This window comes from Colius striatus, chromosome 7 (genome assembly GCF_028858725.1).
Source record: "Colius striatus isolate bColStr4 chromosome 7, bColStr4.1.hap1, whole genome shotgun sequence".
Lineage (NCBI taxonomy): Eukaryota > Metazoa > Chordata > Aves > Coliiformes > Coliidae > Colius > Colius striatus.
In genome coordinates, this window is record NC_084765.1 from 30,982,689 (window position 1) to 31,008,212 (window position 25,524).

Genomic DNA, 25,524 nt, shown 5'->3' on the forward strand with positions numbered 1-25,524 from the left:
GGCACTCAAACAGTCCTCATCACCCCTCAGGTTTCTTGTGGTGGCCTTTGAATTCCAGCCAGCCAACAGTCAGACATTTGTGAGTTTTGGAGGAGTCTCATCAGAAGCATGCCACATTTCTGTCTAAATTTGACCTAATTTTGATGAGAGCAGTGCAGTTTATATCAGCACAACCCAATACTGCAGCTGACACGGTCCTTTTTTCCCACATCCATGCCACAAGCATCCATGCCAGTGCACAGTAATACACATCAGGGAACTGACCTGAGTAAAACCTCTCTCCCTCACTTCCAAAAATGCTGGATTAGACCTTTGTCAGCCAGTTCCCCAATCTAGTTCACAAGTGCAGTGCAATCTAGGGACAAACAGCTGCACACAGGACCACTTTTCCAGGGCTAGCTTATATCAACTTTGAGTTCTTGTGGAACAGTATTGTCTGTCACCCCATGCTGTCATGCTCCAGGTTGTCTCAGCAGCTACTCAGATTGACTAAGAGGAGGAAGACAGGTTATTTTTCCTTGTGTTTCTTCCCTAATCCATCAGTCCAAGCTAAAAAAAAAATCCCTCACAGCAGAGTATGTTACTTCAGGAACAGAGGAAAAATTTGATCTGGAAGCTTCATGTTTGAACAGTAACTTGTGGGCAGGTGTGAATCTTTGCCTCTTTTGGAGGTATTTAAAGCCTTTGTGACACTGCATCATTTCTCTCTTCTGCTTGAAGTGTGTTGCATCTAACAGCACAGGCTCCAGAGAGCAAGCAACCATAGCTGCAGGGGAAGTGGTTGTTCCTTTGAACCAGTAGCCACATGAAAGCTTTGGGACTAACAGTTTCCTCCCACTCTCTCAACACCTTCCCATCTTGGGCTTGACAGTTGCATGCACAGAAGTCCAGGTGTGCTGTCTCTGCTGTCTGTAAGTGGAACAGGTAAGCCAGAACAGAGAGAGAGGACAGATGTGCCATACTTAAAAAGTGGCCAGACATGGCTATTCTGACTGTCACCCCTAATTACAGCTCAGTATGCAAAGAGTGTCCCTTAAGCCAGAGACACTAGAGGAGCTCTGCCATAGTGCTCACTGGGAAGTGCTCTAACAGGCTGGCAAGAGCTCTGACAGGCTGGCAAGAGCTGAGAGCATGGAGGAACTGAAATAAACAGCCCAGTTCTACATGTTCAGCTCACTGCAGTGTTTCACCCTTTAAATTTCACAACTACTCCCTGTGATTTCAGGGAGTTGTTCTCATGAAATTAATGGTCTCTGTCAGAGCAGCCAGGTGAAGATGGTCTGGAGGGACTAGCTATAAATGTAGGTCATTTACTGCTACTGCTGGATAAAATTTAGGATGATGTTATATTAAAAACAACCCAAAACTAAACCAAACAACAAACAAACCTGAAAAGCTGACAGCCCTTAACGAAAGGTAACAGCAGCCCTTGAAACAGCAGCCCTTTTTGAAAAAAGCCCTTTGAGGGTCAGCTTATCTCTCTTGAAGAAAGTTCCAGCATGGGATTGTTTTCCTCAGATTGATGAGCAGTTTGAAATCTCATTCTAGGCAAGTTACAGAGATAGATGTAGCCCCAGTGGGAAGAGGGAATGTATATCATCTTATTCCCCATGCATGAGGACATGCAATGGAGTTTTGTCTTGCATAAATCATGTGTAAATGGCCCTAGATCCAGATAAGAGAAGGCTGTCCTCACAGCCATCCTTTCTCTGAGGGATCCTATATAGGAGCAAAGAAGAAAAACTCACAGTGCGGTACTGAAAACAGGAGGCCTAGGCTATAGACTTCTGGGATTCCCTCTCTATTTTCGGTAGCAAACTACAGTCCTGTGAGAAGATCTGACCCAAGGTTCATTTTCTGCCAGAGCTCTCCACCACAGCTCAGACTAAAATATAGGAGGAAGGGTCTGGAAAGGGTCTGGAAGGGCATTGACACATATGGCTTAGCATGGTGCTTCCTCCTAATTCAGCTGAAACTTCTCCAAAGGATCAGAAAGGGAGAAGTAGCAGGAAAGTGAGGACTCAGGAGTGCCTGGGCTCTAACTACTTGTCGTCACCAACACAGTCAAGTAGCTGAATGGCCATTCCCACAGCTGCACTCTTCTGTGCATCGCTATTGCTCACTGCAACATGCTTTATATTACTGTAGCAGGGAGACAGCCCCTTCCACAAAGTTGTATAACAAGTGAATTAAATACATTTGTGCTTAAAAAAAACCCCAACACATTACAACATAACATTTCAACAGTTGTGATTAATTGATATTTAAAATAGAGAGAAAAGTGCAGCCCTGGTCCATGACTCACCCCTCGGCACTTCTGCTGGGACCGTGCTCAGAAGGATAATATTTACACAAGGAAAAATCCAACCAAAAGAAGTATAACCAAAAGCCAAACAACAACTGTTCTCATGCACACAGTTACCTGGGGCCCTTGTTCAGTCCTGGCATCAAAGGGGTCCCCGACGAGCCTCTTCTTGGCGTACTCCACGCTGCGCCTGACGAACTCGGGGTATATCTGCTCCTCCACAAACACGCGCGAGGCTGCCGTGCAGCACTGCCCTTGGTTGAAGAACACGCCTTGATGGGCACATTCCACTGCCAAGTCCACTGCAACGTGGCCCAGGAAGGAAAAGGGTTACCACATTCAGTCTTTCAGTGTTTCCAGACTTGGGGTTTTTGTCCTTTCTCTTTCAAAAGCCTCCATAAAAACGCTGACAATGGCCCACACCCACGGAAGGCACTCGGAATGCCTCAGATTGCCCCCAAAGCAGATCTCTTATTCTTTCCACTCTGCTTCCTGCCTTTGGTCTCAAGGTCTAGTTTGCCATAGCTCCTGAAATTTTCTTCCACAAAGACTCACTGAAGGCAGTAACCAGTTTTTCTTTGCCGTGAGAATTCAGAAGTGGATTCCTAGATGCCTAGTTTCGTTAGTGCTTGGTTAGAAAGCAGCATGCCCTTCTTTGCAATGCTCCCTATAAGCAGATGGCTCAAATACTTCCAGCTTTCAACCTCTGCTGTGCAGAAGCTTGGAGAATATTTTCCTCAAGCCAAATAGGATTTTCCAACCCCTTTGGTGGTCACAGGTTACATGTTCCTCCCAGTGCTCTCACTAACGCACCTAAGTCACAGCAAAACATGCAAAACGAGCCCTGCAGACTCCCAGGACAGGGGTGGAAAGTGGATTAGATTAAGTCCTAGAAAACTCCACTGTCACTGGAATGCCTGTAGAGGGGCTGCATTTTAGAAAACTGCTTTCCCCACTGCTTGGCTCAGGCTCTGCAATAGTGCCAACTGAAAAGAAAGCACCACAACAGCAGGAACGCAGAAATGAAAGATTTCTCTGTAACTGCAGCCATCCCCAGGGAAAGCAACAGAACAATGGTCTGCTCATTCACTGTAGGAATGGTCACTGTGCTGGGCAAGAGCTCCAGAGCAGCAGAACTGCATCCTGCTCTTGGGCAGGGTCTCCCTCCAGCCTTTGGGGTGGATATGGGGGCAAACACCAGCTCTGCTATCTGCCAAAGGATGGCAGAGACAGACAAAAAGCACCACGCTCCAAATAAACACGGCAGCCAATACTTACAGTCTGCATCTGCACACACAATGCAGGGGTTTTTCCCTCCAAGCTCTAATGTCACTCTTTTGAGATTGCTTTTAGAAGCAGCTTCCTTGATCAGTTTTCCAACCTGGAGCATTGAGACACAAGGACAGACATGAGCTGTTTCCCCTGAAAGTCTTAACTGGGTGTGTCAAGCGCGATGATAAGGGTAGAAGAGCCTGGTGGGTGGCTGAAGCAGGTAGAAGTCAGGGATAGCACTCTTGAATGGTTTGGGCTTCCTACTGCTGTGATGCACTGGGTCAAAACCAGCCCAAGAGTTCATGTTCAGTGTAGGCAGATCTGAAAGGGTGGGCCGTGTGAGAGCTACAGGAACTGTCTCCTGCAGTTATCTGCCAGCCAGAGCTGCAGAACAAGGCATTTCTCACCCAGTGCAAACTTGTGAGCAATCAGCAGGGCTCCAAGGTTTGTTGGTTTTACTTTTAAACCTGGGAATTCAACTCTTTAGAGCAGATCTTGCTGAGGAAATAAAAAGTCACTGTTCCTATCCGTCACCACTTCCAGACCAGAAAACCATGGAAAGATTTTGACACTGAGGAGAAAGCTACTTCTTCCTGACAGTTTAAGCTGGGCTGCTCCCTGTGCAAGAGTAGCTGAGATGTTCCTTCTAAGGATGTCAACACACAATCTCTGGTCAACTCTGCTGTGACACTTTCTGCCCAGGAACCTGCTCTAACCATCTGGTGTCATTTATCTGGCCACCTTCTCCTGAAGGGAAGGATTTACTCTGCTTCCAGAATTTAACCAATGTCAAACCAAGGTGGGTTTTCTTTCCCCCCCGTGAAAAATTATTTCATACCAAATGTTTTCCCCTGAGTTCTGCCTGACTGTGCTATTTCTTTTTTACACTGGTAGCACTAAAACAGCAATTTACCTTTCCATTTAAAAAAAAGGAATTCCACACAAGCAGAGCATAAATGAAGCACCAGAACCATTTAGTGATCTGATTTTGTTAGCAACACTGTGGGTTAAAGCTCCCTGCTTGGGAGCTTCAATTGTTAAGTCAGGTTATTTTTATAAAGTGTGACCTTACATTTGAATTTCCTCTGTTTGTAACTGGTTTTCTTGTGTTTTGCCTTTGCATGTGGCAATCTCAGTTTCATTTCTGCCTAAAAACACTGTTAGCCTGGAATGGAATAGTGAGCAAGGAAAGTGTGGGGCAGCTGGAAGACAGTTATAGGTCTGCATTTCTCATGCTTTGCCTTTGTAACTCCATCAAGATTCCTAGCAGTACAATCATCTCCTGTCACTCAGCAGCCTAGTCCTAGAGACAGCAGAAATAAGTGATGCATCACAGAATCTTAACGGTGGGAAGGGACCTCGAAAGATCATCCAGTGCAACCCCTTTGCCAGAGCAGGACCACTTAGAGTAGGTCACACAGGAACTCATCTAGGTGGGTTTGGAATGCATCATGCTGCAGATACACATAGCTTCTTAAGAAGCATTACTACAAGCTAGCTGTCCAGAGAGGAGTCAATTAGTAAACTGAGGGGGAAATTCTTGTGGAGTTTAAGGTCAGTATGTTCAGGCTGGCACTAAGCCCAAGCTGGAGATTAACAACCAAGTCAAAATGTATTTTGAATTAGCTTTACTTCCTGGCTCAGAAACAGTAGTATTATGTTGCAAATACTGCAGAGATGCAGCTGAACTCACAGATGGGTGGAGGGGGAAGAAAACACTTCTAAATTACACATGCATTAGCAAAGGATCTGTCTCCCTCGGTGTGTCCTGTGCACCCATGGATTAGGAAGACAAGCATCTATAGGAGCTTTTTTGCCTACAGGCTCCAGCAGCTGAGATTTTCCTTCTGCCCCTAATCCATTGGATACTCCTTTTTCATTAAAAACCCAAACAGATCCATGTGGGCTGGATGAGTCTGTAAGCCCTCTTGTTTTCACACAGTCAGAGTCTCAGCTGGGCTAAAAGCTTCTGATCTCAGATTTGGAGAAAAGCACATAACTGAGTAAACTCCTAGATTAGACCAACTGTCCAGAGAGTAAAAAGTCGTTGTGAGCTTTTACTTTACTGCCTTTGTGTTTGTTCCCATCATCCCTACGCAGAAACAGAGGCTTAACACACCTTCTCCTGTGGGATAAGGGGAGCAGTCAGCACGTACACGCAGCCACTAGATGGTAGTGTTGTTAAATTCAGCAGCTTGTCCGTGTTCAGTGAGTTGCCTTTACCGACCAAAAAAAGACCATTCAAGGTAATTTGTCGGCGTTATACATTTAGCTCACACTCTGTAACTATGAGGACAGACTTAAGAAGGGATGAATTTGGCGAATGCTCAAAAAAGAATAACGTTACTCCAAGAAATAAAAGAGACTGCATGTGCCTCAGCTGCAGCCATCAGTGGTCAGCATTTCCCTTTTCGGGACAGTGCCTCTCTTCAGGGGCTGTGTATATATTGCAAGAAAAATGTGGAGCAGTAAGTGGAAAAAATTCCAGATTTCTAAGCAAGCTTTTGTTTGAGAATTTTCAGCAGTGATTACTGGAGACAAATATGTTTGTGTGTCATAGTTGTGCTCAATTCCAGGGGTTAGGCCAAGCCACGTGCTCCTTCCCCCACATAGGTACAGAAGAAGATGGCTGTAGGTGTCTGATAGTGCAGAAGTCTTTCAAGCAAAGCAGTGTAGCTATTTACAGGAAAAAAAAACCAAATAGAAGGTGTTTTACTGTGCAGGTCTCAAAAGAAGCTCAAATGTTAATCCCATCCACGTCAGCAGAGGAAGCCTTGGGCACAGGGCCATGTTTTTATTTAAGTCCTGTTTCCTCAGAGGTAACTAAAGCTGAGGAAGAATTGTTCAGGGCTCTGACTGACATGTTTTCCAGTTGCAGGGCAGGACTGGCAGGCAAACATGCCCAGAAGCTCCAGCAGGTCAATGACACAATGTAAAGTCACTGCCAGCCTCTGCTGTAGTGTCTTACCTGGTGTCAGAGCATCTCTTACTTACAGTTCTTACAGAAATGTGGCAGTTTGGCAAAACTCAGCTTACAGAGATCTGAGATTATCACAAGCACAAAGACCTGAATTAGACAAATCCCACAGAGTTCTGAGAAAACCTGTCACATGGAATGTGATGGTGTTGGTGATAAACAAATCATTGACATTTGCTTGGTCCAGTCATACATGGGTGGCAGTTTCGGAGAGAATGCAAAGAGCAGCACCAGGTGTTTTATGATAAATCCATCACCTACCTTTGTTGATCCAGTAAAGGCAATTTTGTCAATGCTGTGATGGGTAGAAATAGCAGCTCCAGCTGTGGGGCCATAGCCTGGCACAATGTTCACCACACCTGGAGGGAAGCCCACCTAAAACAGAGGTTAAATATAGCTCTGTAGAGAAAGATTTTGAGCACTCTGGAGCTGATCTTGCACTCCTGAGAGCTGCACTTCAGTTCTCAGGAAGCCCGAATTAGTTGTACTATATACCTTGCAATTAAAAATTGTGAGTTGCAGACAAGGAGCCCATAGCAGAGACCTCACAGCTTTGCAGGTTTTGCAGTAACATGGCTGCATGCTACCAGCTGGAGGAGACGTGGGTGAAAGTAACAGCCATCCTTAGGAAATGCCAAGTTTCAGTAAGAATTCTTGGAGGAGTCCCAGTTTCAAGTCAAAAGAAAGTGAGTCTTTTGGCCAAACTTGGCCCCCAGCTACTGCTGTGCAGCTGGAGCCAAGGGGTAACTGAATGAAAGTTTGTTTTGAACAAAGGTTGACATTTGTGGTTCTTCAGGGGCCAGAGGGATTAAGAAGTCAGTAAAACCTCACTAGATGATGGGGCTAATAAAACAGGAATACAAAAGCAGATGGTAACAGACTTATGCCAGTTTCCACCACATTTACAGCCTAGATTAGCCAACCAGTAATTTTGACAAAAGAGACAAATGGTAAAACTTCAGGTGAAATCCTAGTGAGAAGTGTGGCACTTAGTGGCCTCCTTTTACTACCTGAAACTAGAGTTTCAAGGATTATGGTCTTCTAGGCTAGCCCTCCCTTCACTACTGGCTGCACAAGGCTCTTTTCCCTGCATTATCTAACAGCAGAATTGCAGGATATTAAATGCTCATTTCATTTCTGGCAGCTTTCTAATATAAAATCTCAATGAATGCAGTAGCTCTTTCCTAATGCAGCAAAAGAAAAAAGAGGAAGTAATTCCTGATGTGGTATCTTGCCATAAGTTCTCTTCTTCAGACTTCTTTTTCCCCTTGTTTTTTCTTTTCATAAATTGGAAGGGCAGTCTGGTTTATATGGATGTGCCCATTGTAAAAGTGAGTTTAATAGAGTCTGCATCTTGGCTAATGAGGTTAAGAAGAACTGCGTCAAACTGTGCAAATAATGGTGTTTGGAGTTCAGCAGCAAAGCCACAAGGAAGCAAAAAAAAACTGGTTTAGGTCACCCTGAGCCAAAATGTTTGGGTTTTTTTTTTTCTATTTTTCAGCAAAAATGAAAGCCAAACTGTTTTGGTCAGCCCCAAATTATTTCATTGAACATAACACATAGCTTTGCTTGCGTGTGAACATCTTCTGCTGCCTTTTGAAGACTAAGAGGAGTTTTATTCTTCTAAAAGACTGCAAAGAATGTAGGTGATTTGGGGGGGGGAGAAAAAGAGCATCCTCAAATAAAATTATTCTGCTCTAATTACACTTCTGCCCTGAAGGACAACTGTGAGACATGGGCAGCTTAGAGTTTTAGCTCAGAAAGTTAATTTCACCAGAATTGAATGGGGGTTTTTTAGGGGGCACAATGCAATGTTTGTGTTTAGGGAGCTGTATGGCAGAGAGAAAAAAAGCAGTGCTGTGGCAGGGCTAACTGGAAGTCATGCAAACTACACCCTGTGCTCGCTCATCTTGTGTAATCTTCAGTCAATTCACTGCAGGAAGTACTTGACTGGTGGTATTTTTGCCACAGCTTTTGCTAATGGGAAGCCCCAAGTGTCAGTTATTAACACATCCATCTATTTTCTCCCAAGAACAGGCAAAATCAGAGTTATCATTTGACTGAGTCTAACAGACTGAAAGGCAAAAGTGTATTTGCAACACTTTTAGTTTACCTCACAATTAATCACGTATGTAGACACAGGAAGCTGCCATAGTGAGCAGTGCTGGAAGGTCCTGTGTACCTCTCACCACCTCTGTATGAAAAATAGATCTGAAGGCAACTGAGCTCCTATCTGACAAGCCCTGAACCATCCTTTTGAAGTCCCAACCCATGATCTCCCCTTTATGTCAGCACTGAGTTAGCTTAACAGGCCAGACACAGCTAATGTGTTGTATGAACCACAGAAATGATGAAGAATTCTTTGCCATGGCACTCTGCCTTGGTTGAATTATCCCACTTCAGGATGGTACATGCGCAACACTGTTGTCTAATTACACTCATTTCTGTCTCATTGTCTAACAAAACTGAGCTGTAGCTTTTCCCTCATTTGGGAGGCAGGAAGACATGGCTGAGGAATAAAAGCACCATTTTTTTGGTTTCTGTTTCTTCCTGAGAAAAGAGAAAAACGGGTAGGTTTTGTGATCTTTGCTACCTGCCACACAGCCACTGCCAGTCATGAAGGCTTTTGTAAGAAAAGACTGAAGACAGAGGTTGTTCTCACTTTCCTCTGTGAGGTTTATACTTATTTCAAACCTTCAAATCTCCATAGACAATTCAAAATGCAGTCTTGTTCATGATGTTAAAGAGCAGCACCTAGTTCACGTTTCCTTACCTCCTTGACCAGTGAGCCAATGTACAGCGACGTGAGAGGGGTTTGTTCAGCTGGCTTAATAACCAAAGTGTTTCCACAGCACAGTGCTGGTGCCATCTTCCAAACCAGCATTAACAATGGGAAGTTCCACTGCAAGAACACAAAGCTGGTCAGATCAGAGTGGCACAGCCACCTACTCACTTCCATACAGCACTTCCCCCACCTTCACACAGCCCAGGGAGAAAGAAGCAACTGGGAGGACAGCCACACAGAGAAGTGGCTGCTTGTAATACTGTGTTTGCTTGGACTACTGAGTATAACTTCCTTGATTTCCCCCTGAGATACCAAACATTGCTGGCAGTCCTCAAGCTAATCACGTCTGTTGGACAAACTTCTGCATGATGTGAACTCATTCTTTACAAGAGTTTGATCATACTTTGGACAGGATTTTGGCTGCTCACAGAAATTGTGTTGGAGGCAGTGTCCTGATACACCACTTTTGTACAGGGTCCTTGCATGGGGGAATTACAGGGTGCAACTGCCTGTTTAAAAAACCTCACTCTTCTTTGTTAGGTATTGGCTGAGTAGTTAGGAGTTGGACAAGACCATTCAAGTCCAGGTTTATAACTAGGAAACTGCAGTGGGTTGTTCAGTCACAGAAATCCAGGGGAGGCCTTATACTCCCTTCAAATTGTAAATTGCTCCTTTCCAATTAGTTTTCTTCTTTGGAATTAGGAAGCAGTCCACATCAGTTTCCTCTGAGCTAATCTCTTTCATGGTCATGTGTATTTGCAGATCTTGGAGACTAAGCAAGAAGTGGAAAATCTAGCTCACACTGAATCGCAGAAAGGTCATTTGGCAGCAGAAAGGATTTCTTCATTAAAAATAATTAATGCTGCTTTAGGGAAGGTGGAAGCAGGCCAACAGTAAGGGGACTTCTTGTCAAGACTCAAGCCAAGGGCCTTTAGCTGTCAACAAAGAAGCCAAATATGTCAGGAATCCACAACTTCACACTTACAAATCAATTAGTAGTGTAGCTTTTAAGAGATGAGTTCCACTATAACTCAGCAGCCCCAAGACAAAGCAGAATTTAGTTGTGCTGTTCTTCAACTTGCCTCTCGCTCTTTCCCAGACCCGTTTTGTTTCAGTGCTTTTCTCCAATAGCCACATCCCATGACTTGCCCATTTGTCTTTTTCTCCTAAGCCTTCTTGAAGGCCTGACTTTGCACCTTGAGCCATCCATCCACTACTTTTCTACACTTCCAGAGAGTGACATAACTCCATCAGGAGCTTTCTGCTGCAGCAGGGCTGGTGAAAGTAACAGTATAAGGGCTCCAGGGCTGCCTCATGACATCACCTTAGGATAAAGCTCAGTCATATGCTGCAGTTTCTAAGAACTGTGGTTTAAATAGACTCAAGACACAGAAAAAAGAAAGGACTGTTAATTGGCCTACGGAGACATATGCAGAACAGGGACAGAATCTCTTCAGATCAAGTAAGAATACACAAACCCACAGATTGATGGTGTTAGAGATCAAACTGGGGAGAAAAATAATGAAGGGGATTTGTTCTAAGTAAACCAAAGACAGATGTGGTTTTGTGGACCCCAGTCATCCTTTTTACAAACACAGTGTTGAACTTGAGTCGAATTTGGTTTGTTTTGATTTCTGCTGTATTTATTGCTGATGTAGGGTCAATCTGAAATATTAGAAGTCCCACTGTATCTCCTTATGCCTTCAGAGCATCCTACATATAGGCTTTTAAAGGGATAGTTTCCAAAACATTGTTGAGTGTCAAAGGTGACTGAGCGTGACAGGGAAGTGCCTTTTAATTGGTGGACAGTGTGAGGAACCTGATGTTTTGATCTCAAATCATAAACTGTAGTTGCACACAAGCAGTCACACTGCTTGGTCAGCCAGAAAAGCTGTGCAGAAGTCATCAAGCTAAATGTCACGACTAGTAAAGACCATCTCCCACTTTGCCTCACTCTGACATTGCTAAAAAGACCATATCACCTTATCACTGGGGATGAAAGCTCAGTTCTGCTGAAGGGAAAAGCAAAGCTTCACCAATATCTTTGGGAGCTGGTCCAGACCTGGTATTCCCAGGGTCGAGCAAATCTAGTACCCAACATGTTCTTCTTTCAGTCTCTCCCACAACCTTATCCCAAAGGTCAAAGTCTTCCATGGATTCTTATTGACCCAAGTATTCAAAGTGGGAATCTTGGCACACCACCATTTGCCTCTTGGCTTGTAGGACACCGAATTCAAAGCATTTTACAACCAGACAGGAACAAATTATGTCTCCCATGTTGCTGTAAAGTCTTCCTGTCTGTCTGTTTAAACAGAGCAAATAGCACACACTAACACTGGAGGTATTCCAAGAACTAGCCAGGCTGTCCCCTCAGCAGAGAATGAGATCTCAAGGAAAAGAAAATGCTGCTCAGTGAGATTTAATCACAGAAAGCTCAGAGAACAGCCAGGAGTTATTAATAATGGATATGATTTAAAACTCAAAACTATGCACCAGCACTAGGCAGCAAAAAGCTAACATGTGTAATGACAAGATGGTTGTCCCAGCAATGCAAGAGTCAGAGAGCTCTGACTGGTCTCTGGTGACTGGTGTCAGCCTTAGAGAGGAACAGAGCATCTGATTAGGAGATCCACCCTTCCACTGCAGCAGACTGTGTTGCCAAGAGCAATTGGCATGGGGGTAAACCAAGAAACTACATCAGGCAACTGCCATGGGAGTTCACTGCAGAACAGCTGGACATCACTAGGAAGCAAATGGCTGCAGTAAAAAATGGGGAGTGCATGTGTACTTCTTCCAGTTCTAAGGGAGATGCAGGGCACCATCACTGCTACTTACTGGGGTTATAGCTCCACAGACACCCATTGGTTCATGCCTGGTGAAACACACAAAATTTTCATCTGCAAGGCAAGAATAACAGCAGACAAGAGTCAAAATCCTTGCTTCTTCAGAAGGAATCTAAGACAACTGCACACTAACAGCTTGGAGACAGAACTAAAACCATATTAGACAAAGAACTCTGTATCTGTTCATCTTAACTCATGGCTCTGGAACAGGGCAGATGAAGATCTATTTAAGACTAGGTCTTGTGTCAGCTCAAAAGGGGTTCAATTCCTTCTGCAAACTCCCAGTGTTGAAGCAAAGGGGAAGATAACTCCCTACCACACCGAAGAGTAAGCACAAATTTCATTCAGATTGTGTCTCACTGAAAGAAGCAAAGCACTTGTGCCCCTGAGGGGAAGAGTTTTTAAAGCTATTTCGTACAGGATCATATTCACTGTAATGGGAATTGCACTTCTGGGAAGAAATCACAAAAAGATGAAACTCTGGGACTAAAGTTATACCATTCATCTTAAAATAAGAGAAAGCAGGAAGGATATTTGCCTTACAAATTCATTCTGGCTGAAGACCTAGTTTCTTTGGGAAGATCTAACATGGGACACGAACATTTCTCATTATAGCTTTTGGAAGTGATCTCAAATCAGGACAAGCTCCACATTACCCTGAATGAGGGTCACAGATCTCGGTTTATATGACTGACATTGCTCCCTTTGCTGCCTGAACAGACTGCACTAGTTCAGCCCATGAGAGCCCTTCCTCTGGTGACTGATTCTTGTCTGCAGTGCCTGTCCTTCATACAGCCTCAGCAACCACCCGTGTGCAGGGACAAAACAGGCTGATTTGGAAAATATACCATGCAGCTCATCATACCACAGGGACATCTATTATCTTAACTTGTTCTCCCTGTAGCATCTAGGACAGCACAAGCTTTGCTGCCTTCATATAATTGTCCCTAGAAACTTCTGTCCTTAACTGATTCCATTCATTTCAGTGACATACTGTAGGGAATTTCATTCATTAGGTGTGGGGTATTTTTCTCCAAGAATTTATCTGAATTTAAACCCAAAAAGGTTTCCCTGTTAAAAAAGCAACAATAGAGCCCATCCCTTATTTTTCAGAGATCCATCCAGGCATTCCCATTGTTCTCCCATTAGTTTAAATCCTGAAACACACCTACCTAAAACACATCCTAAGACAGAAAGGAAATACAGGCTATTTTTGCAGGTTTTCAGAAGCCAGCCTTTCCATGAATCTCCCTCCCATCAGCCTTACCTTCCTCCCATCTCCTCAAGCCTGATCCCATCCCAGCTCTGAAGGAACTTACCCACTGGGATGGTTCTGCCCTGAATTTTATCAGCCCATCCAGCATAATATCGGAGTGTTTTTATACAGCCTTCCAGGTCAATGAAATAAGCCTGCAGAAAAGGTTTTCCTGTGTCCATTGTTTCCAGGGTCTGGAAAAAACCAAATTACACACCTTGTCAGACAAATGAAGGGGTTTTACTTAAGAAAAGCTTTTAGAGGAGCTCTTTCTTGACTTTATTTTGCCTTGTGCTACACACACAGGGTTTCTTTTTTTCCCTTTGTATTTAAGGAATGAGCTTGTTAATACAAATAAGGTAGAAGGGAGACTAGAGCTAATAACCCTGGTGTGTACAGCAGCTGCTTTGTTCTGAGACTGCAATGAAAGCACATCTTCTGGAAGCCCTCTGAAGGTGGCTGTGGGTGAGATACAGGGCTATGGTCTGGGGCACTGCTCAGAAACTGGTCAGTGTCACAAATGCACCCTGACTGACCCTTCAACACAGATATTCTGGATTCCAGATGGTGTCACTGAAATCAGTCAGCCACACTTTCCTTTAACTTCTGTAAACTTCTACTTTACAGCCCTAAGCCTGACCTCTGAAAAGCCTCTTTTTGTCCACAGGATGACAGAAACCACCTTTCTTACAGAGGTTCTGGTAAAGTAACCTTTGGTCCCAGCTCTGTGCTGAGACTAAGGCTGAAAGAAGTTGCTCTATTAAAGCTGCACTGATGCTGAGTGGCTCTAAATGAAGTCCAATCTCAGCCTGTGTCCTTCTCACTGTTGTGGACATTACCTCAGTGAGTGCTTTGTTCTGTACTCAGGTCATTAAATGGGATATTGGTGCAAACAGCCAGCACATGCATAAAGGAAGGACTCTCCCTTGGTAGATTGAAACATCTTTGTTTACATATGAAGTCATACCCTGTCATCTTCCACAGATATTAGGGTCCAAACAGTGCTCAAACAGACATTCCCCTTGGAATGACTAGGACTGTTATCGACTCCTAATGTCTGCTAAAACAACTGATTCTTCCAAGTCATGACTGAGCATGCAGCCAAGGCAGCTATGGCTGGTTTTCTGCAGTGAAAACAACACCAGACAAGCTCTCCCAGATCAGAAAGACAAGAGAAAGCTTAGAGTGAGGGTCCTTGTTTATGGCAAAAGGAAGGTCATCTGAAGTCACACTAAAAAGGGAGAAGAAAACAAACAAGACATATTAACATAATACACCTTTTTTTTTCCTCCTTTTGGTTGCTGTCCAGGCTGCCTGCAGACCTGGATTTTTTGGTTTTGTCCTCTTGCAACTGGAAGCTGTCATGTGTTTGAGACATAGTGTTGGAGAAAGAGAACTAGTTGAAAATAGTCATTCATGTATAGGCTCCTAAGCACATCCCATGTATGTTAACTCCTACTGACCTCTGTGGAACATCAGCTCAGGAACTTAAACACATCTAAGAGCACTGAACATCATAAACGCCCTTCCTCTGAAGGTAAGGGGAGCCAAAGTGCAGCAATGAATGGGTAAATGCTCAGGTCCAAGATCTTAGATGTGGACTGACAGCAGCTCTCAGCTGAGAGATGCTAGGATCTGTGGGTGCAATTGGGAAAGATATCCAATGCCCATAGAATCTAAAGCACATTTTAACTTGGGTCCTGCTTCCCTTGTTCTGCACCAGGACAGGTTAGACAATTATTAGTTCTTCAGTGCAGAAGTCCAAGTTAACACAGCTTCACAGCTATAGAGGGATTTTTCTGAGCCAGTACATTCAGCAGGGAAAGAAGCAGTTTCCACTCACACTTTAAACTTTGGATGACATCCAGCAAGATTCTCTTTCCAGATTTTAGGGGGAAGCAACGTGCTAAGAAGTCAAACTGGCCTTGCATTTTTATAATGAAGAAGGGCACAGTCAGTTGTCATGATTTGGGTTTGTGGGGGATTTTTTTTAGTTGGTTGTTTTGGGCTTTTTGTGGTTTTGTGTTGTTGGGTTTTAAGGTAACAACTGGGAGACAATAAGAAAAAAAATGTTTATTGCTTTGAAAAATTAAATATGAATATCTCTAATAACTTCAATAACTAGCTAAAGTTTTGGAGGAGTCAAATAAAAGAACTAACAGGCTTCTTCTAAGACCTTTGAAATCATCCTGCAGAATGAGGAAGATAAGCCATGACTCCCACATGGCTACTTCTGCCCCTTATAAAGGGAGAGATAAGAAAAACATTAGGCAGATACGGATACAGCAAAAACAGAGGGTTGGAGCTGAGTTAGCAGCCAACTGTTGCTGGTTCATCACTGCTTGCTTGCAGTACTTACTGCTAGGATGACTCTGTCTCGCTCAAGAAGATCAGCCAGCTTGTGCAGGAGTTGTCCTCTGCTGAGGGCATCCATCTGTCTCCATGGAGACCCTCTCTGGAATGCTGCCTTTGCTGCTTCCACAGCATTGTCCACGTCAGGCTAGAACAGGCACATACACAAGGAACTATTAGGTTACAAGGAAGGATTTGGACAATGACACAGAAACCCCATCAGGCTGCTTCCTAGATGATGCTGTGGTGGCTAAAACCAAGTTGTCTCAGAAAAAAAAAAATCACTTCATCTTCTGGATTTGGACTCAAATCTGCAATAAGTCTTGGGTTTGTCCTGAGCTCATAAACAACCTTGAGCTCAGAGTACCAATAGGGTCTTTCAGAGGTAACCTTATGCAACTCATTTGTTTGTACAATAATCCAGAATCACGTTTCTGCTGATATAGGATTTAAATGACACTGAATGAAGAAGTAAAATACCAATTCTCTTCCCCTTACAGCTTCCCTAAGTGTGGCAGGCCATTGGCCTGCATGAATCATCCTCCTCTGAACAAGCACAGGAAGGAAAGTCCTTCATGACAAAGATCATGGTTTTACCCATGAGAACAATCCCAGTTCAGATCCCACCACTCAGTCCCACTGGAACCCACACAAGTAGCAGTTATCACACTAAAAAAAAGCTCCCTTAGATCCTAGATCTTCCAGAACGCTTCTACCAAGTTAGAAGGGCTTTGTTGTTCAGGGCTATGACAAAGCCATTCCACCTACACAGACTTATGCCACTCTCTCCATCTCCCAGTTGATTTACCATGCTCTGGAACAATGTTTACCTAAGTTACTACTCAGGCAGGCAGTGAATTCCCTCTCTCCTCACACCATTCCCCTCAACAAGAGAAACTTCAAGTATTTGCTCTGGTCACAGTATGCCCTGATCTCCTTTCTCCTTCCCACATAGATTGATAAAAAAAAAAAAAAAAAAAAAGAAAAGAGTAAAGCAAAGGGCAACCTCCTGACCCACTGAAGTCAATGGGAACACTGCCATCAGCATCCACTGTACCCCAAGCATACATAAAACATACCTCACCCTGGCTTTGGACAGAATCCTGCTCTACGTAATGTCTGGCACAGCCCAGGCCTCACTTCAGCTGATGAAGAATTTGCACCTCACCACAATATGTGGCTCAAGGGGGTGGGAGAGGAGGGAGGGTTTCAGGCCTTGATCATCCCTCATAGCACTTCACCAGTTGCTCTCATTTATATCTTATCTCAAGTCTTGTCTGGATACAATTATGAAGTAAACATCTGCACTGATCCAACAAGGTCTGGCTGTTCCTCCCTCCAGGGGAAATCTGTGGTGCTCAACCAAGAAAAATGTTATGGGGAGATGTGTTGACTTCTTACAGCAAGAGTTCATGGAGAAAACAGCAAGTCATCATCCACTGAAATGGCACCTTATGCTACATTTGGCTCCTCTTTATAGAAAAGATTACTCAGCTTTTAAACAGCCTGACCCACACTGCCAGGAAAAGAAGCCCACCCTTTTGGAAGGGCATGGATGGGGAAGCCACTGTAAAGAATGGCTCTGGTCAAGCGAGGGTGCTGGCGAGGCAGAGGTAGGAAGCAGTTGCTGTGCGCAGGCACGTCCTGCCTGGGGCCCAGCACCCACAGGCAGAAGGGGCCTTCACAATGGTTTGCTTCACTTGAGCTGATCTGGACTCAAACTGGCACAACACAAGAGCCAGAAGGCACCACCAGCCACTGCATGCTTAGGTATTCTCCCCATCCTGCCTGCTGGAATGAAAACTTGAGCTGAAAGAAAGTAATGTTTTATGTGACAGAACAGACAAAGAAACATGAGAAGTGTGTCAGGTTTGAACAAGTCTTCCCTTAGCAGCAATTAATTAGCTTCTGTGACCAGGCTGGGAGCACTGATGTGCAGAGCATTGGGTCTACAGTGGCACAGGCCACAACATAGCATGCCCTTGGTACTGAAGGACTTCCCACCACTGTGTCACCCACAGGAACAGGGATGTGGTGGCTGTGTGAGCAGAGGACTTCAGAGGATGCCCAGATCTTCCCCATCCTCTAAACGTGGGAGCACCTGGTTCCTGCTGCAGCTCCTGCATGTACTAGTTGTCTTCACTCTATTCTCTTCTCAGACATGCTGGGTATACACAGCAGCTTGGAGACTGCAGCCACAGCAAAGAACAAGCAAAGAACCTTTCCCAAAACACCCTCAGGGGTAGCACCACCAAGTGAGATCTTGTGAGCCTGCACAGCCTCAATAGGCCTGAGAGACCAGCAAAAACAAGGAAATTCTTCAGGAAGGCTGAAATGCCATTCTTAATCCATCCTGTTATGACTAGGCATTAAGGGAGTCTGAATGGCATGTTCATTGCAGGCATGTTGCAATAGGTAGGCACAATGCGTGACAGACTCGTACCTGTCAAGGTGCCAGGGACAGGCTGTGGTACACGAAACCACAAAGGAGGGGGTTGGTGCATCCTAGTGCTCAGTTCTGATCTAAACTGATTTACTACTACATAAAAAGCACCACTAAAAGGATATTAAGATTGCAAAGTAAAGCATTGCAGCATTGGGAAGTGCCTGCAAACCTCCATACCCACCTCAGATGTTTGCATTATGATACAACCCCAAGTTACACAATCACATGCCATTTTCCCCTGAACAAACTCACACCATTCTTTGCTCTGAACTGTCTCCTTCACCCTCCTCCTCTACTTCAAGTGTTGCTTGTTGCTGCTCCATTTCTATCCTGCTCCTTTTTCCTCTCTCCTGCCTCAGCAGCAGGCTGCAGAGCAGAGACCATCACCCCACTGGCTCTGTGAGTGTGCAGAACACTTGCAAAAAACATCTTGCTCTGCTTCAGGCTCAGTGTTCACAACACTGCTTTGGTTTGGCCAGTAAACAGACGTGTCAGGGATGGTGCACACCAGTGGAGACCATCTTTCTTCAACTCAGTTACTAACTTCTTAAAAATGCCTCCAAAGATCACAAAAAAAAAAAATATCACACAATCTTAAGGGTTGGAAGGGACCTCGAAAGCTCATCCAGTGCAACCCACCTGCCAGAGCAGGACCTCCTAGAGTAGGGCACACAGGAACTCATGCAGGTGAGATTTGAGCGGCATCTTTGGAACGGCACAGGGCATGAGCACGTGACAGTTTCTCAATTAGAGGAGGTTCCCACGCCTGCTCCCCTGCAAAAGGTCTATGCATTGCTCTAACTTCTGAGCCCAAGTTCAAAATAGCTACAGAACAGCATCTTAACAGCCCAAAGTGTCTGAAACTTATTGAGGACATCACAAGTCTGCTGTGGTGAACAATATTCCTGCAGCCTCTCACCTCAGCCTGCCACTGCAATCCTAGGAGGGCAGGATGACTGCAGACAAAAACCTTCTTACAGTCCTTCAGAGATCCACATGGGAAAGTGAACTGCTTAGAAGTGATCATGACAGATGCTCCACAGCATCAAGTCTGCTCAAGTCACAGTTGGAGACCTGCTGCCCATGGTCTGTGGCAGCCAGCTGAGCTGGTCCCTCCTTTGAGGAAGGAGCATCTTCCCCCTGCCTTACATAGATGTGAGCAAGCTTCTAGAAGAAAGCCTTTCTTCAGATGTTATTGACAGCACCACAGAAATGACAATGGAACAAGTATTTTTGCCTTCAAATGGTAACACCAAGACAGGGTAGAAGTTCTGTGTGGCTGTACTTTTTGCAGAGAGCAGAAGTCTAATAAAGAAGACTATTCCTTTTCCATTATCAACTTGGCAAACAGTTGGACACCAAGTCATTATTTGGGAGGCACAAAACCTCCAAACATCTAGTAGAAGTATTTGCCATTTTATTCCTACTGCTTTTTTCCCCACATAAGACTTTCCTTTATTCCCCAAATATGCCATCAAGGGCAATTCTATCTTCAATTCTGTCACTGAAGAACAAACAAAACCTTTGCTCCTAGCCTCATAAAGCATTGGCCAAGTTTCAGCACCAGACTAAACTGTCATCGCTGAGGTATCAGCTGCCAAATTCCCACCCCTCATGTGCAGCCTAAGGAAAACACACTCTGGACAGCAAGGGAGGGGCAGGTTCGGGGCTCAGGATGCAGAGTCTTGCTCCCAGCTTGCTCTGAAGGAAGATCCAGGCCTGGCACAGTGAAGCTGAAGGCAGAGACAGTACCAGGAACTACCACTCCTGCAGTGGTACTGACCAGCACGGCAAAGTATGGTGACACATGGGCACAAGGCAATGGAAAGCACCACCAAACACAACTCACCACTGCTCTGTAGTAACTCCAACAAAGCAGAGTTACAAACCTAGGAGATGATGTTCAACCACAGCAAAGGAAGTCTCCAGGGGATTCAGTTTGCCAGAGACTTGGTCAAGTGTCACAAGTAGCCAAACAGCTGAGATGCCTCTCACCCATGACTCTGCCTTCTAACTAATCCAGATGCAGGTCTAATCCTCACAAAAACTTCACTGGAGAAAAAGAAATTGTTTTTAAAGTGTGATTGTGATGCAAAGCAGTGAAAGAAGAGGCTTTCAGCACCCAAGGTGCAGCTCACATTCTTGCCTACTCTATGTACCAAGGAAGGAGTCAGCCACCTATGCTGAACATCTACAGGCAATGGGCTCCACTGACTGACCCCAAGGAAGGGTTTACAGTAACTCTCCTGCAAGCTAGAAGCCTTTCAGCTAATCAGTTACCCTTGAATTCAGGCAGGGACAAGTCTCAAGGCGGCAAGCTGCAAAACTGGCCTTTTAGCTCTGCAGAATAATTTTAACCAAGTTATAAGAAGCAGGCTTGAAACACTCATGTAATGCTCTGTAACTGCTTGAGGAGACACTTAGCTCAGGGAACAATAACAACATCATGGATTCTGCCTAGCAAAATACAGTTGCATCAGAGTTAACTTCAACTCCACTGTTTACATGCCACTGCAATTAAACATAGTTGTGTCCTACCCAGTCAGAATAAGGAAGTTACATGTCTGGTTCTGCCTCAGTCTGTAATTGCCTCATGGAGGCACAGATCCCCTATGGCAATCTGTCTCTGAGGCTGTATTAGTGCCATCTAAAGAGAACAGCTACCTTACACGGTTTTCTTGCAGGCTGGAGGCTGGCCAAGCAAGTTTGCTCCCATCTCTAGAAGGGTCAGGCTCTGTACATAGTATAATATCAGAGGTCATATTGCCCCAACTCAATTAGTATCACTCCTACTAGCAAGAGACATCCAAAGCAGCTACCCAGCTGTAAACCAGGCATTTGGCCTCAAGTGCTGGACAAGCTTAGTATTTAAGCAAAAGACACCTTAGTATGGGCAAAAATGCCTACCCTGCCCATCACTTGCTGCCCACAGCAACAAGCAGCCAAAGCCCTGGTAGAACAGGGCAGTTGTGAATCACTTCCTTGTGACACACTGCAAAAACCCAGCTCTTGGGCCAGCTCTTTCCCATAGATCAGGCCAGTTAGCTCATCACAAATGGGCTGTTCTGGCCAACAAACATCACATCTGATTGTTCCTCACCTCAGACTGTTACCAAACTCAAGCAACTGTGTTCCAGGCTACTGCACAGCACACCGGGGCCAGGGACTACTAAGGAAGTTTAGTGATACTGGTTTAGTTTTAACTGAGATTCGCCACCCTTGTGCAGGAGGCCAGAACCCATGATATCAGTTGGAAAAGCAGCACTACATCTCTAGAAGAAAGTGCATGACTGAGCTTAAATTTCCCTGAGCACTCAGATTATTTGTTGATTGTGTTTAAAAGGTCGAGCTTCAGTTCAGTGTCTCCAATGGGCTGCCAAGCAGCTTGAGTATGAACCACTCCCAACACAAGGCCTTAGTTCTGCCAGGGATGTGCATACACCTCACTGCTGTTTCCTCAGGTTGGCTTTTTCTTCCAGTCTATAACACAAGAATGATGTTGAGTCTCATTCCTCTGTTCAGCAGGCAGTTCCTACTAGGGAAAGTAACTCTGCCAAGTTGGACAGGCTTGATCCCACCCATCCTGTGTAATTCTTGAGCTGCACATCTAGTGTCCCAAGCCTCCAGTTCACTCTCTGTCCAGATGTACATTAAAACCCAGCTTTTCCTCTGTGTGCTTCCCTACAAAAGGGAGTCCCTTGGAAACTGTCTCTTGCATTGCTTTTCCAGTAACACTTACCTTGTCTCCTTCCTCAATATCACAAATTTTCTCCAGGGTTGAAGGGTTGTAGGTGGGAAACTTCTTTCCACTGGTAGACTCGTGCCATTCATTGTTAATAAATATCTGAAGAGAGAGCAAGGGGAGTGGGATGGAGAGGAGAAAGAAAAAACCCCTAATGTAGGCAATACAAAATAAATCCACAAGTACTCCTCAAAGGTCCTGAGGCTCTTCAATTTCCATTGATGGCAGAGCCAAGCACGTTCAGTCTCTCTGAGAGACTGTTTGTGATACAGACAGCATTTATCCAATCTAAAACCTGAGCCAGAGAACAGACAAAAAAACCCATCACACACCCCATCAGTTTTGAGCAAGAGGAAGACAGAGGATAGGGCCCACACAGTATAGCACCATCATCTGGCAATGAGAAACAGACAGTTTTTGAAATACATCTCCATGGGAACAGCCAGCAGACACCAAGAGAAATGCACATGGTTGAAGCAAAAGGAGCCCCTTGTTACACTCCACAAATGAAATGCCAGCGTACAATGTTACTTGGTTGTTTGTATCCTGCCCTGGGCTACTTCCATGACGTGCCCTCCACCCTTGCACAGCGCTGTCCAAAGGAGACAGCGTCGAAAGGCTCAGTCCTACCCCACCATGCCTTGTCACAGGCTAGATCAAGCCTCCCACGTCACTTGGAGTCATCTGTGACAAGATTTAAGTGTTTCAAAACATTGAATTTCCAGAGCAAGAACAAACAGTCCCTGCGTTGCGTAACTGAAAATGCATTAAATACTAGAGTGTTGTTACTCACTGTAAACAGACCATGGATACCTATATACAATTAATTGATTCAACATGCATCTTAATCACACTGTGATCTAACTTGGCAGTGTTGTATTTTATAAATATCCTTTAAGTAAGATTAGATGAAGTAATCTTTATTAGTAGCCTGTTAATGGCTGCAAGCTAGTACTTTTACTTGGAAGTTGTCCACATTTGCAATCTTGTTTATGAGTCTCTACACACCACCAGGAGATTAACGTTGCATCCCTTACATTTGGAATTCCCACTGCTTTGGGTCATGGTTTTCTTTCCCTGGGCTACTTTTATTTCTTCCTACAGGAGTTTCCCCTTGACTATTTCTGCAGGAAGCACCTGAGAAGTAACTTGCAGAGAAGCTGCACTTTTGGAGCCACCTGTTTCAGACAGGCAGAGAACAGGGTGGTTTTGACAAGCTGTCACGTGAAGTCACAAGCAAAAAATACAATGAGAGAAATATTAAGTGACTTCACACCAATGCTCCCAAGCTACCTCTAATATCCAAGTGCTGCAATTCAGTATTTATACATTTTAACTTAAGTATTCCTTTGTTTCACTAAGGAAAGAGTCACCTCATAAGTGTGGGAGATATGACAGGAATTGTGAAGTTACTGCATCAGCTCACAAACTAAGGTTTGGGGAAGGATACAGGGTTTTTTTTCCCCTCCACATTCAACATTAATTCTATGTGAACAGGCTGGGAAGGGAAAGTAATGTTCATATAAGTAGTAAAACACAAGAGTGACAAAATCAGTCTGCTTTAAATGTAACATATATGCTGGCATCATTCTGGGAATCACACCACACAGCCTGAGTCTTTGGTGCCAGGACTTGAAATTGAACAGAACAGCGTATAAACCCTTCATGCTTCATGCCCAGGATTTGAAACATGGAATTGTGGACAGATCGCTTCCATCTCACATCCATGACAAGCATTAAGCTGCTCTATAAGTAAGATCTTTGTTGAGCATTCTTCCTCTCCCCCAGACTCATAACTGGTAGAACTGAAAAGAAAAGACTCTGCTAAGCAAAGCGTGCTGTCAGCTGTAAACATCTGGTGAAACTCAGAGCTTGCAGAAAACCCCTCACAGTTTTATGAAAACTAACTACTGCTCATTATTTCTTTAGATGCACCAGGAGCATCAGATCAAATGCTGAATTCACGCTTTTAATTAACACTAGTTTCCACTTTTAAGAGACTACCTTGATACCTTCAGTGCACAGAGTCTCCAGCAAAACTCTGGAGGATAAAATCCGGGTGTATTTAAAACATACATGGCTGCAAGATCAGATCCCCAAGGAGTATTTAAAAGTGTTCACAACAATAAAAGTAACAAAAACCAGAACATTTGGATGTTTAAGAAGAGCTCTAATGGCCGTGTCCATTTTGGATGCGGGAAAGCGCTGTTTGTGCAGCCTTACGCCATTCTGCAATCAGCAGCTGCAGATCCAATCTGCTGCTAAGTGACAAGTTTATCTTATAAAGAAAAAGTAGATAAATTCGGGATGCTAAAAGTTAATCTAGTCCAGTGATTACCACTAATTGCTAATCTGTTTCAGTACTTTGGATGCATAACTCAAATCAACACCTCTCTGGACAAGCTATTGCTGTTTACTCCTCTCCCTGCGAGGGAGGGAACAGCAAGTTCTGTTTTTTACTCTTTAAAAAAATACTTAATAAGAAATGTAACAGTAATTAATATGCTCGTTCAGCCCCTCCAGCTCTTTTATTTCAGTCACATAGTTCAAATTATGGCATTCAAGGCTGTCTGGCAGCATAACCAGCCAGGATACTTTCCCCCCACTGCGCAAGACAGCGGGTCAGGCTGTTGTGGAACACAAAGCGACTCGGCTATCGCAGAGCTATGGCTGTGTTAGGGAGCAGGGATTCCTGCAGCAGTGCTCAGCTCCACACCAACACCAGCTTCACCTCTGAGGGACAGAGTTATCAAGCTCTTTGATAATACCCGAAAGGCTAGGAAGGATTGTTGTTTAAAGGGAAGATGGATGGAGTCTGCAGAGGTGTGAGTTTGCACGGGCCTGACTCTTCATCCCATGGGGAAGCCATGGAGGAGCCCTGATGGGACAACGAGCCACCAACAAGATGTGCACAACCCCTGCTCCTCTTTGGGAGCTGCAGGGTAGTCCCAGTCCCATCACTGAACCCTTTCACAAGTCCTGCATGACTCCATCTCCCCTCCACATTCTCTGTATTCAGCAGGACCCAAGCTGACCCCTGGCACTGAACCTCACTCCCAGCAGGGTCCCATCCCACCACACCGGAGCTTCACACCAGGTCAAGGACAGTTGAATGCAACACAAGCAAATGTCTTTCTCAGGGATAAATGCCTTCTCACCTCTGCCTGGGTTCACCCCACACAAATCCGATTTCGCTGAGTGCTAACGTGATGCCAAAAGCATTTACTGAGTGGGTTTGTGATAGCTGCTTGGGAAGAGGGCCATCAGGGTGACAGGGAGAGGACAGGCCAGTGTGGCACCGCAGCCCTCACACCACAGGCCTGCCACTGATCAGCACCAGGGCCTGCCACACAGCCAGGGAGAGGTGCCCAGGGGCAAATAGGCCAGTGGCTTGGTGGCCTTTTTTCCCCTAAAAAAAAAAAGTTGGTTTCTTGGATTTGAGGAACTGGGACAACAGCAGCTCCCCTAGAAATGTTCCAACCACCTGCTTGCTCCGGCCACTCAACCACACTTACATCCCTATAAGCTTACTGACTAAAGCAGGAGG

General features: G+C 44.7%; 1 protein-coding gene and 1 long non-coding RNA gene across 2 annotated transcripts in view; one reads left to right on the forward strand and one right to left on the reverse strand.

Annotated features, from left to right (window-relative positions):
• The window catches only part of ALDH1A3 (aldehyde dehydrogenase 1 family member A3), a 36,357-nt gene that overhangs the window by 10,589 nt on the left and 244 nt on the right, over positions 1–25,524 (reverse strand). The window contains exons 2-9 of the mRNA XM_061999298.1: positions 21,975–22,079; positions 15,797–15,937; positions 13,502–13,631; positions 12,175–12,236; positions 9,328–9,456; positions 6,816–6,929; positions 3,584–3,686; positions 2,423–2,607 (exon numbers count right to left, since the gene is read on the reverse strand). Coding sequence (XP_061855282.1) covers positions 2,423–2,607; positions 3,584–3,686; positions 6,816–6,929; positions 9,328–9,456; positions 12,175–12,236; positions 13,502–13,631; positions 15,797–15,937; positions 21,975–22,079 — 969 coding nt within the window. The remainder of the gene's footprint in view (positions 1–2,422; positions 2,608–3,583; positions 3,687–6,815; positions 6,930–9,327; positions 9,457–12,174; positions 12,237–13,501; positions 13,632–15,796; positions 15,938–21,974; positions 22,080–25,524) is intronic.
• The window catches only part of LOC133625716 (uncharacterized), a 42,097-nt gene that overhangs the window by 10,170 nt on the left and 6,403 nt on the right, over positions 1–25,524 (forward strand). The window lies entirely within an intron of this gene.